This window comes from Triticum urartu, chromosome 7 (assembly GCF_003073215.2).
Source record: "Triticum urartu cultivar G1812 chromosome 7, Tu2.1, whole genome shotgun sequence".
NCBI lineage: Eukaryota > Viridiplantae > Streptophyta > Magnoliopsida > Poales > Poaceae > Triticum > Triticum urartu.
In genome coordinates this window covers 540,321,720-540,338,380 of record NC_053028.1, presented here as the reverse complement: position 1 = coordinate 540,338,380, position 16,661 = coordinate 540,321,720, and the positions used below count along the sequence as shown (strand labels likewise).

At 46.5% G+C, this 16,661-nt stretch overlaps 2 protein-coding genes across 2 annotated transcripts; both read left to right on the top strand.

Annotated features, from left to right (window-relative positions):
- The first annotated feature begins 1,019 nt into the window (after positions 1-1,019).
- Positions 1,020-6,096, top strand: LOC125520764. Its single transcript, XM_048685777.1, has 4 exons — positions 1,020-1,247; positions 1,528-1,598; positions 3,044-3,130; positions 5,889-6,096. The coding sequence occupies exons 1-4, from the start codon at positions 1,151-1,153 to the stop codon at positions 5,916-5,918; spliced, it is 285 nt and encodes a 94-aa protein (XP_048541734.1). The 5' UTR covers positions 1,020-1,150; the 3' UTR covers positions 5,919-6,096.
- Positions 6,097-9,418: 3,322 nt separating this feature from the next.
- LOC125520714 lies at positions 9,419-10,736 on the top strand. The gene has a single exon (XM_048685699.1). It carries the CDS (start codon positions 9,723-9,725, stop codon positions 10,422-10,424), a length of 702 nt encoding a protein of 233 aa, XP_048541656.1. The 5' UTR covers positions 9,419-9,722; the 3' UTR covers positions 10,425-10,736.
- Positions 10,737-16,661: the final 5,925 nt, after the last annotated feature.

Genomic DNA, 16,661 nt, shown 5'->3' with positions numbered 1-16,661 from the left:
TGTTCATAATGCAAATCGAGATGGAGAACACGAAGGGGCAGGAGGTGGTGGCGCCTGGAGACAAGGGCAAGGAGGAGGAGCCCCCTAGCAGCAAGCAAAGGAACTACGACCACAACCATGAGGAGGCAGCCCCCACTCACTTCTGCAAGGTGATCCTTGCTCGAAGTTGGAGTGTTTGCCTATGACTCTAGACTTCATGAAGCACTTCCTCGTTGTGCCTCAGGAGTTCAAACTGAAGACAAACACCGTCTGTGTATGGAGGGTCACAGTCCGGCTGATAAAACACAGGGTCGCCCTCGATCAGGGTTGGGCCCGCTTCAGGGCTAACCACCAGATCAGGATCGACTACATGGTCACCTTCAAGCCGTTGACTCCCGACACCTTGAAGGTGATCGTCTTCAATGACGACGGCGTTGAAGCGGTGACCCTTCCCCGTGAACATCTAGAGAGCTCTTTGTTGCCTGATTTTGTGTGTTTTGAGTTAAATTGGTCCATGCTTGTTTAGGACTATGTTGTGCTAGTTTGATTAAAGCTACTTGTTTAAATTTTGTACTATGCTAAACTTGTTTCTATGCTATCTATTTTGTGTGTCTCTGATTTATTCTGTTTGTGTGCTCATAACCTCATCACCTCTACGAGAACAACATGTGTTGTATGTAACCAAACATCCTGACTCATGTTTCCGCCTAAAAAGCCCGCAACCAAACAACTTACCTTCCGTTTTGCCTCAGCCAGCCTAGAGGGTATACAAGCAACCAAACAACATGCAAATGTTGATTTTTAGCCTGTTTTTACTCAATCGGGCCCAACTGAGACAAGTATGCAACACATGCAAAATAGATGCGAGCAACGACGTTTTGCAAGTGTTTTTTTTCTTAAAAAAGAAAATGAAAAACCTGAGTAATATTAGTTTTTTTTAGAATTATCACAGTAATATTAGTATTTTTTTTGAGCAAACGCAGCAATATTAGTTTTTTTTGAGGGGGACGCAGCAATATTAGTGGGAGTTCGAGATCCAACTAGGGCCAGAACGCTTTGAGCGGGGAGCGGGCCGTATCCACCACCACCGGCATTTAGGCTTCAGACAGAGGACCTGCGCTACCACCACCAGCTCTCCAGACACATCGCCCAACTAGGTCGAATCGAAGCGATGGCGTCTCGTCTGCTTGCGGCGGCCTCCTCCTCCTCCGCCTCCTCCTCCCCCCTCGCCCGCCTCATCTCCAGCCGCCGCATGGCCGGCGCCGCAGGTATGTCTGGATCTGAGAATGCGCCCCTTCTCCCCCCCTTGCCAGATCCGAGAACCGCACACACGGATCGTTCGGATCCGCCAGTCGCGCGTCGGCCGTCGCCGGTTGTTGACCACGATTCGGTTATGCAATTGGTTGTCCATGGTGGGGAGGGGGAGCGTGCTGTCCGCCAGAAATCAGGGCGCCTTTCCCTCTCTAGTTTTGGCGCGGCGCGTCCTTGTGCTTGATTGATGTCTCGTACTTTTTTTGATCGATCGATTCGCCTTGTGTGCTTGAACAGATCACCACGGATCGACCAAGGTGAACATGTGGCAGGAGCCCTTGAACCCCGGCAACTGGAAGGAAGAGCACGTGAGTTTTTCCCCACCCACACCGCAGTAAAGAGCATCGATTTCTATTTGTTCTTTATTAGGAGGGCTTTCTACTTGATTGCCCTGGCGTACAACAAGTGTAGGGAGGCTTTTTATTAGTATTGCATTAGTTATCTTCTTGAGATAGATCAAGTAGCAAGACTGTTAATGTTAAATTAGGGTTTGCTTGCATTTTTGCTTTCATTCAGAGATTATTCCGCGCCTTCTTTTGATCTCATTTGATGTGTGCTGTACAATAAGACCGTAAAATCGAACTCCATTGTCACAACCGTGCAGTGTGGGCAGGTTTTTTTTTTCTTGCCTAGTTCAGGGGTAAAGAGGGAGGTTTGTTTCATCTATGGTCTTAACGTACCATAGATATAATAGTCAGATTAATATTTTTGTACTGTAACGGTGGATACTTCATGCATGTCTTGTTCTTGAATATTTTTCCAAGTGGATGTAGAGGTACATGTATCAGTGTTCTGAGGAACCACTAGAGGCGAAGTTGTCATGAAAATTGATGAGTTGCTTAAGAGGAACAGACAGTCAAGATCTGCTATACAGAAACTGCAGTAATTGGTTTAGGGTTCCAAGAGGTTTTAGGTTAGGTTGGCAAAATGCAGGTTAACTAAATTTGTGTCTCTTTTCTGTGGTTGCTGAACAATATGTTTTCGCTTTCAGCTCTCATGGCTCATCCACTGGCATGAAGTCTAGTAAGTTGTTAGTGATTCGTTACAGGAAAACACCATGCAAGTGCATTTTAAAAATGCAAGAATGACTCATTCATATGTACTATGTAATAACATTTTGAAGATTCACGTGTCCACTTGATATATCGTTCTTAGCTACAATGCTGTTCATCTGGTACTGTAGAGTACATTACTGGCGTCCTTGAGCTTGTGGGTCAACTAATCACAAAGTTAATCCCAAAGGTCTTTATACTACTTTTGAAATATCATGCTATTACTGTGCAGCAAGTCCAAATGTAATTATTTTTATTTAATCTCCCTCTTGTTAGTAATTACAGAACTACTACAGGTTAGACCTCCTAGTTACTCTTTGGCCAGAAGCTACCCATCCTTTGTTGTCATTCATCTTTGTTGAAAAGATCATATTGTAAATTTGACTTTGTCTGGCCACTTTAATAGATTGCTCATTTTCCTCTTCCCTTTTCTCACCATTGTACCTTTTGAGGAGCAATATTTCTGCAGCCCCTATCATGTCCATGCAGTCAAATCGGTGTTCTTACTTACACTGTTTGCTTTGCATTATGTTCCTGTGGCATGCTATCTGCCTTGTAAACATCTGTCCATATGGATATAAATAAATGATTTTCAGTTAAACTATTCTGACAATTTTTTAACATATACATTTTCATAGCTTATTTTGGCTGTACAATATTCTTGCTTTTTGTTATTTATTATGTTGTTGTACCTTCTGCAGTTTGTGCTAGCCAGCTTAGCTATGTGGGGCGCTATTATATATGGTGGATTGAAGGCATTTGGTGGGAAAAAAGAAGTGAAAACAGAGGTATTTACTTATCTGTACGAAACATTGACACTGTTATTGTACATAGTTCATCGTGCAAGAATTTTTCAAGGATTATTTTGGTAGTTACCAATACATGACCATGCGGCATTTTACATTGTTAAGTGCTAAATAATAAATTCATATGTATCATAATTCGTTAGCATAGTTAGCAGATGTTGTTGAGCTAACTGCGGTGATGTTGTCATTTGATGTTATTTTATCTTGTCACTTACCTTCCAATGGCATCCTTTACTCTAGGGAATTCTTGCAAGAGTCCAATTAGTTAAATAGGCAGCAATCATTGTTTGTAAGGCGTCCTGCCTTGGACGCTTAGGCGACGTTTAGGCGTCAAGGCGGTTGGTCCTCACCTTACCTCCTTAGAAACAAGCAATCCTAACAAAGATTTTTTCTTTACTAGCAAAATACTTGGATACTTCATGTCCCTTCTCCCTTGGGATGGATGGTTTTGAGTCGTCCAGTCAAGTCAAGTCCTCATGCCTCCATCTCAGCGATTAGTCGCCAAGTCGCCATGTTTTCCAGTACCGGCTTGGCGATTAGTCGGCAACTCAAGAACAAAGGTTGCAATGATATTACACAATCATGCACCCATTAGAGATGGATGGTGAGCTGCATTGATTCTAAGCAATCGTGCACCTATATAACTATCAGGCCTGTGCTGTTTGACATTTTCAGGCTATAGGAACTGTACCATTAATCATATGAAATTCCAATGATATTTCTTGGAGACATGAAGTGTTGCTGATTTCTCAAATAAAAATGCATAATTTCTAATATACATTTATGTATCATCGAATTCTTATTCATTGGTTTACGAATTAAGTTTGACTCTTGCAAAATCTGCATCAGTTGAGTTAATAATTTCACTTTCTCTCCTAATGCACAATCAGATCATTTCAGTAACTCCCCATATTTGCCTTTAGTGCTTCTCTTGCATTAACATGATGTTGTTAGATACATGCGTGAAACAATATGATTCATTTTTTACGTGGGTTTGGGTCATGTTACTTGGCATGTTGATTTCTAATTTTTCATTGGTTATTGTACTCTCTTTGATCCATATTAATTGTCACTGATTTAGTACAAAGTTGTGCTAAATCAACGACAATTAATATGGACGGAGGGAGTACTTTATATATGTATATGATTTTTACTATTGGAATTTGATTGAATATATTTTGTGCGATGTTACAAAATAAATGCATTGCACGTACCTGATTGGTACAGTTTGGTACTCTTTGGATACAATTGCACTATGTCTGCCCTTGTTCCTTGTTGGTTTGTATCTTTTGTTTCCAGTTAATTATATCTAAACTTGCTAGGTATTCTTAATCTAAAAAACGAGATTTATTTTTATAAAGATGGTATGGTACAAGTGATTGTTTTGGGTAGGTTTTTATACTGCACAAACACAATTTCTAACATCAGTAGTCATTTTGAAGCTGTCACATGCCCCCAAGTCCCCAAACCTGCAGCAGGTAGCCAGGTACCGATAGAAAAACACCTGGCAAGGCGAACCCACTACTATTAACAACTTGATTTTCTAATGCTCCATACCTTTGTGTGTCTGTTGCTGCCTGCTTGTTGGAACTCCGCCCTTAGGATCGATCACATCAAATCACGATGAACACGCACGCTCAAAAACTTATAGCCAAAGGCACCTGTCATGCCTTTCTGTTGCCTCTTTATTTCTCATTTTTCTGGTTTTCTCCCCTCGTTATTGCTTTTTGTTTTTCTCTCAATGTTACACATGACCTGAACCGACCTATAGCAACCTAGACCTACTACAAATCCTAGTCGGATACAACTTCCTAAGCTAGAACTACTCCCTCCTTCCATCTATATAGGGCCTAATGCGTTTTTTAAGACCGCATTTGACTATTGACAAGATTAATAGTACATGACATGCACAATGTGAAAATCATATCATTGAAAGCTCCTTTCATACACGAATTTAACGGTGTGCTTTGTGTAAATTGCATGTCATATATTATTGCTCTAATATTTGGTTAAAGTTAGCTTCGAAAAACACATTAGGCCCTATATAGATGGAAGGAGGGAGTAACACAAAACAACTAGGACTAGTACTACCCTAGGACATGGACTACTACTAGCTACACGCGTACACACCCAAGGCAACTCCTAGCCGGACCAATCAACTTAGCTAGAAACTAATTGCTTAACCTGCTAGACAAGATTACTACTAACACTGCTGGCCTAGGTCCTGACCACATCCATAACACTGCATGTCTACTTTGATGGTTGGCATTTCCTTTTGGCGTTTTGCTACAGACCTACAGTTATTGGTTTTGTCTAGCATGTCTTTAGCCTTTTGCTGTAGTTAGTAATAGTTTCTATCTTCATATCCACATATAAGCTGTTTAGGCCTAGGCCTTGTTATAGAATCAAGATATAGATGGAACTTCAATGAGGCACCTGACATTTTACTAGCTAAATCAAATAAGTGGGGGAAACACAAAATGTGGAGATATCAGATATCGAGGTGAGATCAAACAGTAGCCAAGCTATTCTAGTAGTTCACTACCATAGTCAGATGACATTTTAATAGCCTTGTCTGCACTCTTTGCATCGTTTATTTGGAGAGGTGATGTAAATTTTGAATCAGATGCCATGTTTGTGTATAATGAACATATGTGCTTGCCATTTTTGTGTCGCATGTAAATTTGCCATTGCTCAATCCAATCTATACCTTACTTAATCTGGTATGCTATTGTTACAGGCAGGGCCAGCGGCAGCACCGGCACATTAAACTGCATCCAAGCTTTATTTTCTTACCGCAATCTGTTTTAAGTATGTTGATGATAAATTGAGACCGAGTTTGTAAGGCAGGCAAGGTTAAGGAGCTGCACTGTCCAGCCACCATGAATAATCAGAACACGGTGTAACTTTTCATCCAACAAATTTTCTATTACATGATGTTGGGAATATGTTTGTTGTGTGAGCATTCAGTTTCCTATAATTCACACGCAGACTAATGTTCAGGAAATCGTCAACTGGTAACTGATTGGTCGATGGTAACTAGGTGATTAATAATTTTTTCAAATCGGCCAGTTCGTTGTCTGATAAATCAGTAATCGGCGGCCCATTGAAAAGTGATTTATTATCGGTATACATTTTGATCAATGATATACCTTGAAAATGAAATGTTCCTTTTCTTTTTAAAATGGCAGGAGAAGCATTTTTTTTTGAGGATTCACAAGTGATTGTACAATGTCAATTAGAAAGGCAGGGATTACATCGAAAGAAAAATAAACATCGAGGCTAAGGGCCGCCCTCGCCCAGAGATGAGCTGCCGCTGTTTTTTGCTTCCCTCTTGAGATACAGAAGCTTTAATCCGTGTAAAACGTGGGAGATAGGACTTCATTTCCCTGAAGAGTTGAGCAGGATCGGTCATCCCACTATGCCAAAGTGTACAAACAACTTGACAGTCGGTCTAATCACCACTTGGGCGAACCGCTTTGACATTGCAAGTAGCATACCGTCCATGCAAGCCAAGGTTTCAATTACCACAGGCTCTCCAGCAGCATAATACTTGGACATTGCAAGTAGCATAGCGTCCTGGCTTGCAGAAGTAGCACCGTCAGCATTAATTTTTATCCATCCATCTTCTGCCGGCTTCCAGATAAGTTCCAAAACTGTTTCCACCCGCACAGCAGGCGCCGGGACGCCCATTGTAATCGCTGCTTTGTCCCTCGACAAGGAGGTCGGGTCCAGGATACCTCTAGACCACGCCAAAACAACACGCACCGCATGGTCGCGCTTCACCAGAGCATGAAATAATGACTCTTCGTCATGGCCACACATCGGGCAGTATGCCTCTGCCATCGCATGTCGTCTCCTATCGGGCAGTTCACCGTAGGAGGGCAGCGTAAGAGCAACTCCAACCAAGCGATCCAAGCACACGCGTGCTTTATCTGTTTTTCATTCATTTGAGTCGAGGAGACGGACGGGCGCGTCCGCTTTTTTAAATGGGTCGGTAGGTGTGCCCAACGAAAGACAGATCTATATTTACCCGTGTGCTAAGAAAAAAAATGATAAACACATGTCCGAAAGTAAACGTAATAACACATAATTAAACACAAATAACTGGTCAAAGCCCACTTAAACATTATTTTAAAAAAACTCTGGGCCACACGCTGCCCTAGGCGTCTGCCTTGCCCTTGCCCTTCCTGTCGTTGTCGCCGTCGGTGAGGTCGATGAAGACGGGAGGCAGACTAGCCCACTCGAACGCGGTTTGATAGGCTGCCTCCTCCAGCGTCTCCTGCGGCAGTGGCATTGCGGCAAGGCTGGCGCGCTCCTCCTCCCCTCCTCCTTTTCAACGCGCAGTGCCTCCTCATCCTACTCCCAACGCATCTGCTGGTCACCGTCGGCAAACTCCTCGGCGAGCCAATGCACCTTCCAGCGCTCAAGGTGGGCCGCCTCCTCCTTCGACGTTGCGGTGTAGTGGACGGGAGGTGCGCTCACCCACTCACGGTACTCATCGGTCCAGGAGTAGGACTCCTCGGGTCAGGTAGGCGACGATGACGACCGCTTCCGCGTGGGCTTGGGCTCTGGCTCGGCCTTGGGCTCGAGCGGCATCGGCGGCGGGACGAAAAGCGAGTGTGGATGGAGTCCCCCGCCGCCGACAAGGCGAGGGCTTGGTCTAGCCCATCCCAATGGGCGTCCTCGTCCAGCGCGTGCTGCAGGGCATCCTCAAGGGTGACTTGGTACGCCGCCTCCTCCTCCTCCTCCTCTGGCAAGACCTATGGGGGTGGTGGTGGAATGTCGTGGACGCCGCGGCGACGCTCCTCCTCGTGCTCTAGCGCAAACCAGCGCTCCCAGGTAGGGAAGTCTGGCGCGCACACACACATTGCGCGCTGCTCGGGAGTAAGGGCCTCGTGGCGCCGGCGAACCTCCTCGGCTCGGCGTGCGCCCGCGGCGTGCGCGGCACCGCCGGAATGGGGATTCGCTATGGGTCTAGATGCCAGCCGTGCGACAGGTTGACATCCGGATACTGCAGTGGCCAGCGGTAATGCCAGTGCCACTGTGCCCGGTGGATTGATATGTACAACCGCTGCCGCTCCCGCGGTGGCGAGCCTCGTCTAGCCGGCGTAGGAGGCTGCTCGCGGGAAGAGCTCGTGCCGAAGCTGAACCTCCCCTTTCCTTTCCCGCTGAAGAAGCCCATGGCTGGTGGCTGGCTGGCTAGAGTTTCGTCCGCTAGGGTTTGCTGGTCGCCGACGAGGGAGCAAGCGTGGCCAGATGTGAACGGGGGAGATAGAAGTGGATGAGGCCGGCCCCACCACATGCTTCCATTAAAAAAGACGGCCACGCGACCCTTCCACACACTGCCAGGCGGGCCCGAGATAGGTGGCCGCGTTTAATACGACCGCCCGTGGTTGTTGGCCGGCTGATTTGCGGGGCCGCGGCGAACACCGAGTGGACGCGCGGCGCGTCTGCTTCGTGTCCGCGCCGACGCATTTTCAGCTCAAATTTGAGCTTGAAATGGGTCGGCGCGGATATGAAGCAGACACATTTTGTATTTGGATCGACGCGTTGGACCGGCCTTTTTGTCGGCCGCGCCCCAAACAGACATGGGCGGACTAAATGAGTCGCCCTGTTGGAGTTGTTCTAACCGAATAACTGCTCCATTCCATCTTTCTAGAGCATGAAGTTGCGGCAGCTTGAGTCTAGACCACGTCAAAGGGTGAAGTTGCGGTAGCTTGAGCTCGAAATAATCCTGCGCCGACTCCCAAAACAACACACACCGCATGGTCGCACTTCACCAGAGCATGAAATAATGGCTCTTCGTCATGGCCACACATCGGGCACTATGCCTCTGCCATCACACGCCGTCTCCTATCGGGCAGTTCCCCATAGGAGGGCAGCATAGCCGAGTAACTGCTCCATTCCATCTTTGTAGCGCCGCTGCTAGGCTGAATAACTCCCCCATTTCATCTTTCTAGCGGTGAGGGCGAGAGATGGGGACGGGATCTCCGGTGCTGGGCTGGGCAGGGCGACGGGAGGCGACGGAGGGTCAGATGCCTCCAGCAGATCACCTGTCTTACAATTTAATTTACCATGGAGACACCGGCAACTCGGAATGCACATGCGTAACTCTCAAAAGAAACGATCAACGCAACAATAACACGCACATAGAAAGCACACAATTAATGTGACAGCATCAGCCACCCAACTGCTCTACTAGCACCAGCATTCTTCTGCAATAAGAAGCACGACTTCCTCACATGGGACGACCTTGCATGTCCAGTTGGATTTAAAAAAAGGCTTTGCTTGGAATTTGTCGTCTTCACACCGTAATCACCACGCGCGCAATACGCCGTCGACTTTGACTACCGACGCAGCGCCAGCAGCTCCCCGGTCGAGCTACCCCTTCCGGGCGGCCCCGCGTCCATACTCCCACCCGCTCATATATGCGGCCCGGCGATCCGGAAAAAAGAGTACAAGTGTACAGCCCCATCCATCCATAACTCATCACCCATCACCGGGCATCACGTGAACCCTAGCTAGCTACGTAGCTACGTACTTCATTTTCGGATCATCGCCGTAGCTTGGCATGGGCGGTGCTCGCGCCCTGGCGTGCTTCCTCTGCGGCTCGGCCGTCTCGCGGCGGGGGCGCGCGGCGAGGCTGGTGCTGTGGGGCGGCGAGGCGCGGGCGGCCAAGCGCGGGACGCAGGCGGGGCAGGTGATGCTCGACTTCGCGGGGACCGTGGTCTGCCTCGCCGACGGGTTCTACATCGGCCGGCCCGCGCCGGTGCTGGCCATCGAGGACCGCCTCGTCGCGGGGGCCACCTACCTTGTGCTCCCCGTCGACCGCCTGCCGCGGGGCTACGACGCGGTCACCGCGGCGTCCCTGGCCGCGCTCTCCTACGACAGGGCCGGCCCGGCGGGGTCCGTCGCGGGGGGGCCCAGGAGCCCGTTCGAGTACGTCAAGGGCGACGACGGCCGGACGGTGATCAAGGTCACCCCGGAGTTCCTCGTCAAGGCCATCACCGCGAGACCGGGCTGCGGTGTCGGCGGCGGGAGCGAGGCCGTGGTCGACGGAGAGGGCGCGTGCGGCGGGGCGCTGTGCAGCACGCCGGAGCTGAGGAAGCACTACGAGCAGCTGGTGGGATCCGGGAGGGGGAGGACGTGGTCGCCGCGGCTGGACACGATCAAGGAGCGCAAGGGGAGGAGGCTCGCGGCGGCGGTGAGCCCCGGGAGGCTGTCGCCGGTGGCAGTCAGGCTGCTAGGGCTGGGCAAAGGAGAATACAGGTAGCCAAAGGCCACCAAAGATAGGCAGGCACCGGCCGTGCGGCGCATCGTCGAATTCCTTCAGCTCAGTGGCGTGTTAACACTTCACAGCTCGTTGCTTGTTTCGTTTTGTTTGACGGAATTAAGCAATTGGGAGTTGATTTGTACAAATTGAGCGATCGACTCTGGATATGTTATCGCCATGACAAAGAAGAATTTGTTTTAGCTAGGCGTTCCATGGACAAATCGTGTATTGTAGTATTGCTTACTTGGACTTTTGTTGGACAAAATTGTACAGACCTCGGTTTTCATTCTATATACATGGCTTATTTTGCTACGTTACTTTGCGACGTTACATTACGTACGTATTGGACGAATGAGTCGAAGGAGTTGACGAGTTTGAAGAAGGAGCCAACTAAGGCAAGCATACCCACACTTTTTTTTTAATAGAAAAAGTCACTCTATTAATTCAAAACAATGGTTAAATCATTTATTAAAACTAGCAAAAAGGCCCGTGCGTTGCAACGGGGTATTAATATTTATAGCACAAGATCAATTGTGTTAAATGCATGCAACGCATGTGCTTCACTATGGGGCATATGGCAATTGCCATGAATTACAATTGATCGGGTCAAGTAACTGGATTGCAGGAAAATTCAATTATGTTAAACCATGACATTTAAAATGAGTGCGTTGCGATGAAAAAAGAGGTGAGGAAGACCTCCAAGTGAAAAGGCGAGGAATGTATTCATAGTCATAGAGCATATCTGATTCGTTTTTTGTAGTGTGGGTTCCTTATTCATTGTCATAGGCCTGAAACGATCTCTTCGTTAGTCACCAATGAATCAGCAACTTAATTAATTATATATGAGCTGAATATGAGATTAGTTTCATATTAAGTAATACGTTGTGAAGAAAGGAAGCATGTCCAAAAATTTAACAACGGGGCAATTTTCTTGTATTTCAGTTTGTATGTGATAAGAAACAAATGAGATTTATGAAAAACTGGGAATAAGCTACTCCAAGACTACTTAGCTAAAAGATTTATTTTGGAGTTGTTCAACTGGGCAATCCATCAATCCATCGTATTCCTCTCATCTTATTGGAGCACTTGCCTTGATTGTGTTCCTGAATTAGCACAAGAGCAACAGATGCAGCATGCATTTGCCAATATGCATTCATGCCATAGTGTACTGCCACCTAAGTAAAGTTTGCTGGTAGATCTTGTGCTGAACGGGTTGAACAACCAAAAAGAAATTGAGATGAGAGTCCCGTGATCACATGACCCGACAGAAAAAAATAGACTTTCAAGATGCACCTGAACCGTTCGTGCAGCCAAGCTGCTGAGCCAAGACCCGTCTCCAGTCGCAATCCAGCATTGTCCAGGAGCCGCGGTCATATCCAGTCGCGAGCTGGCAATGTCTACGCGCCATGAATGATCCAATGGTGTTGGTATTTTGTCCTACGACAGTGGAATTCAGCGAGGTGCTTATACCAAAATACCTTTTTTGCGGGACCTATACCAAGATCCGATGGGGCAGCCTCTTCCAGTTCCATGTCTTTTTTGTTTCGTCCTCCTGTACATATTCCCTGCAGCTTATTGTGGGTGCTCATCATGCCAATAATTTGTACTTGAGATGCATGCCGTCAGACTCAAAACTTTTTTATGGAAGTGGTAAATACTCTAATTTTGACAAAAGACGATTCCATTCGCGTCTGCTGCGTTTAAATACCAATCTGAATTTAACCATATCTACTGCTTGATCTGCAACACACAGGCGTATGGCCGCTCAACACTAATTCCCCTAGCCTCTCAGCCGCAGCCGCCACACTCGTCTCTAGGTCTCCTCATCCTTTGACCCCCGCCGTCGCCATCTCTGCCTCTGCCATGCTGCCTTCACCGTTGCGGCGGAGCACGCGACGGCCGAAGTGCCGGAAGCCTTCCTAGTGGTGGCTGTCAGAGTGTCAAGCCTGTGTTCCAATTGCTATCCTGCCGTGCCACCTGACCAGGAAAGACAGGTGCGCTCCCTCGTGGCTATGCCTGACGCACCTTGTTTGAGCATGACCAAGGCTAATAGGCTACTGAGTTCCATCACAATTGGTAGCACATCATGCTTCTGTACATTAAGAAACAATACAAAATACAGAAAACAAATACAATCTGAAAGGTTTAAAGGGCAAAGAAGCATTAAGAAGACTAATTAATCAGGAAACCTGCAGACATATCACATATCCGATGAGGCTAACTCAATTTTCCAAATTTCTTGCAACAGTGATTTGTGTTTGAAGCCGTTACGCAGGTGGTGGTGATCGAGACCACGCAGGGGATTCATGTAGAAACACCTAAACCAATGATTGAAAATTGGTATCTCGGTTGGAGTTGAGTGGACGGCGTTCGGCGAAGTAGTCGAGATTGGAACCTCGACTGGAACTCGAGCGGACGGTCTCGACTGGAACTCGAGCGGACGGTGTTCCGGCGAATTAGGCGAGATTGGAAGCTCCGGATGTTAGTGTGGCACTTTCGAGCACCGTAACTTGTGATCGCTCGGGGTTTGGGGGGTCGAGACCTTTTTATGGTAGCGAGGGGATCGGATGAAATCCGAGTCAGGTACCACCCCATGGCTGCGTGCTCAGTCGGTTTCGTTATCCTGCACAGACACGACACAGGGACTATGGTCCAAGTCGGATGGAGGTGGAGGAGGCCGAGAGACGGACTATGACGGAGCGGTGAGCGGCCGTCGGATCGGCACGCTCTGGTTCGAGGTGCAGCCGTGCAGGGACGGCGGTCGCCATTGAGAGGACATCGCCCTCCACCCAGCGCGCCACGGTGGGCTCTTCGTACCACTCAACTCGCTCACCAACGCCCTCGCCGCGGCAGTCCTCCTTGCCAACTCCCTCGCTGCAGCCGCGCTCCTCGACGACAGAGCCATCAGCCGCGCCGACCCGGAAAGTGAGGTAGAGAAGAGAATGTGGATTAGAATAGGGTTGGCTGGAGGTGGAGGAGGCTGGGAGATGAAAGACCGCGGAGCGGTGATCCAGGCGCTTGGGCAACGGAGCGATGAGGCGGACTGGGAGGCGCTGAGAAGGAAGAGGATGAGCGAGCGGATCGTGGTCGGCTTCTAAGTTGTTTTTTTATTGACAAAACTCGCACTTGTATGAAATAAAAGGAATCAGTCCTTCGTTTGGGAAACAAAACATATTGTTAGGTGAACTGGTTGGTGCCTGTTGCCTTGCTTCTATGCAAGCGGGGTTTGACTCCCCAGTAGCACAATTTCTTTTAAAACGTGCCTTTTCTTTTAGGTGCAACAGAAAACGTGGACCAAAAAACGTACGAAACACATAAATGTAGACAAAAAAATTGGAGAAACAATCCTTTCTTTAATATTAGGGAAAGATAGATACAACTTCGCTCATATAGATGACTCAAACCAATCATTGGTAGTAGAAAATCTAGCTAAAAGAGCAAGCTCATGGGCAACATTATTTATTTAATTTCCTATTACAATATTCAAACTAGTGAGCGAAAATTTACAAGCTAGATAATAACAATTATAAAAAATTGTCGCTGCTGTTCCTGCAGACCGTCCTCCATTCTTCATAGTCTCACTTACTTCCATATTACTAGAGTTAATAACAAGGCAATTACATCCCGTCCTTTGCGCCAATGAAAGGCCGAATCTTAGTGCTAACGCTTCAGTTGTGAGGGCGTCATCACACCAATCAATTCTTCGGTTACCCCCGACAATGATTTTCCCACTAGCGTCTCTAAGAATTGCACCAGCCAAACCTCTAAGTAAGTCATGATCAAAAGATGCATCAACATTGAAGCCCTGTTTCTTCGGGCTTTTGCTTCTACTTTTGCAGCTTTTCCATTCTAACAACAAAAGTCAAAAAAGCTCCTAAATAGGTGTTTTTTTTTGCTTCAACTTTTGTTTTTTACCATCGTATAACAAATTGAATCATAAGCCAAAAGTCGAAGCAAAAAGACCATATTTAGGAGCTTTTGTGTTTTTTTTTGCCAAAATGAAAAGCTGCAAAAGTAGAAGGAAAAACCTAAACAAAGAGGGTCTAAGCTTAACAAAGCTGACAGGTGGCCGGATCCAACCCCATTCTTTCTGGTAGCATTAGGGGAAAGAGAAATAACATAGTTTGCTCCCAAGGCATGAATCCCCATAACTATCTGGCTAACATCTTGAGTAATCTCATAATGGACCAACTTATGTCTTTCCCACTGATAATCCCCAAGTGTAAGGAATTATCGTAGCAATTTTCAAAGATGGAAGTGATAAGTATGGAGTGTCGAACCCAAAAGGAGCTAAAGGTAAGATCAATATTCTCTCAAGCCCTATCTGCCACTGATACGACTACGTACACCAAGCGTTTGCTTCCATCTAGAAACGAGAAATAAACTATGTTGTGGGTATGAAGAGGATAACTTTGCATAATATCGGTGAACTAAAATATAAAAATAGATGCTGTTAACATAAAGTTAGAATATATTACTATATATTATAAATAGCGAGTGTGGAATAATGATGGATCGGTGTGCGGAATTATCCTAGGCAATTATTAACAAGATCTGTTGGGTAACGTAGTAATTTCAAAATTGTCCTACGCACACACAGGATCATGGTGATGAATAGGAACGAGAGGGGAGAGTGTTGTCTACGTACCCTCGTAGACCCTAAGCGGAAGCGTTTATCAACGTGGTTGATGTAGTCGTACACCTTCATGATCCGTCCCGATCAAGTACCGAACGTACGGCACCTCCGCATTAGTCACACGTTCAGCTCGATGACGTCCTCGCCTTCTCGATCCAGAAAGAGGGACAAAGTAGTAGATGAGTTCCGGCAGCACGACGGCGTGGTGACTGTGTTGGTGAATAACAATCTCCGCAGGGCTTCACCTAAGCACTACGAAAATTATGATGAAGGATAAACTAGAGGGGACGGGGTAGCCGGCACACGGCTTGATGTTTCTTGATGTGTCTTGGGTGCTAGCCCTACCCCTCTATTTATATGTTGAGCCTTGGGGTCGAAACTTGGAGTAAAAGCCTCCACAAAGTCGGTTTCACCCGAAAGGCAAGAGTCCTCGGACTCCGCAAAACTTCCTTTTGCGCTTTCAAAAAACCTTGTGGGCTTTCCCTTTTGGCCCAAATAAAGTGTTCTCGTACCCAAACATTTTGGGAAACATCCGGAACCCTTTCCGGTGAATTCTGGAACCCTTCCGGAGACCAAATACTATTATCCCATATATCAAACTTTATCTCCAGACTATTCCGGAGTTCCTCGTCATGTCTGTGATCTTATCCAGAACTCCGTACAACATTCGGTCACCAACATACATAACTTATAGTACTATATCGTCAACGAACATTAAGCGTGCGGACCCTACGGGTTCGAGAACTATGTAGACATGACCGAGACACCTCTCTGGTCAATAACCAATAGCGGGACCTGGATGCCCATATTGGCTCCTACATATTCTACGAAGATCTTTATAGGTCGAACCGCATAACAACATACGTTGTTCCCTTTGTCATCGGTATGTTACTTGCCCGAGATTCAATCGTCGGTATCTCAATACCTAGTTCAATCTCGTTACCGGCAAGTCTCTTTACTCGTTCTGTAACACATCATCCCGCAACCAACTCATTAGTTGCAATGCTTGCAAGGCTTAAGTGATGTGTATTACTGAGTGGGCCCAGAGATACCTCTCCGACAATCGGAGTGACAAATCCTAATCTCGAAATACGCCAACCCAACAAGTACCTTCGGAGACACCTGTAGAGCACCTTTATAATCACCCAGTTACGTTGTGACGTTTGGTGGCACACAAAGTGTTCCTCCAGTAAACGGGAGTTGCATAATATCATAGTCATAGGAACATGTATAAGTCATGAAGAAAGCAATAGAAACAAACTAAACGATCAAGTGCTAAGCTATCGGAATGGGTCAAGTCAATCACATCATTCTCCTAATGATGTGATCCCATTAATCAAATGACAACTCATGTCTATGGTTAGGAAACTTAACCATCTTTGATCAACGAGCTAGTTAAGTAGAGGCATACTAGTGACACTCTGTTTGTCTATGTATTCACACATGTATTATGTTTCCGGTTAATAAATTTCTAGCATGAATAATAAATATTTATCATGAAATAAAGAAATAAATAATAACTTTATTATTGCCTCTAGGGCATATTTCCTCCAGTCTCCCACTTACACTAGAGTCAATAATCTAGATTACACACTAATGAT

Bases quoted from the DNA above. Each gene is read 5' to 3' on its own strand.
- LOC125520764 (XM_048685777.1), top strand. From the start codon at position 1,151: ATGGCGTCTCGTCTGCTTGCGGCGGCCTCCTCCTCCTCCGCCTCCTCC. The intron at 1,599-3,043 runs GTGAGTTTTTCC...TACCTTCTGCAG, and splicing joins GCAACTGGAAGGAAGAGCAC to TTTGTGCTAGCCAGCTTAGC. The intron at 3,131-5,888 runs GTATTTACTTAT...CTATTGTTACAG, and splicing joins AAAAAGAAGTGAAAACAGAG to GCAGGGCCAGCGGCAGCACC.
- LOC125520714 (XM_048685699.1), top strand. From the start codon at position 9,723: ATGGGCGGTGCTCGCGCCCTGGCGTGCTTCCTCTGCGGCTCGGCCGTC.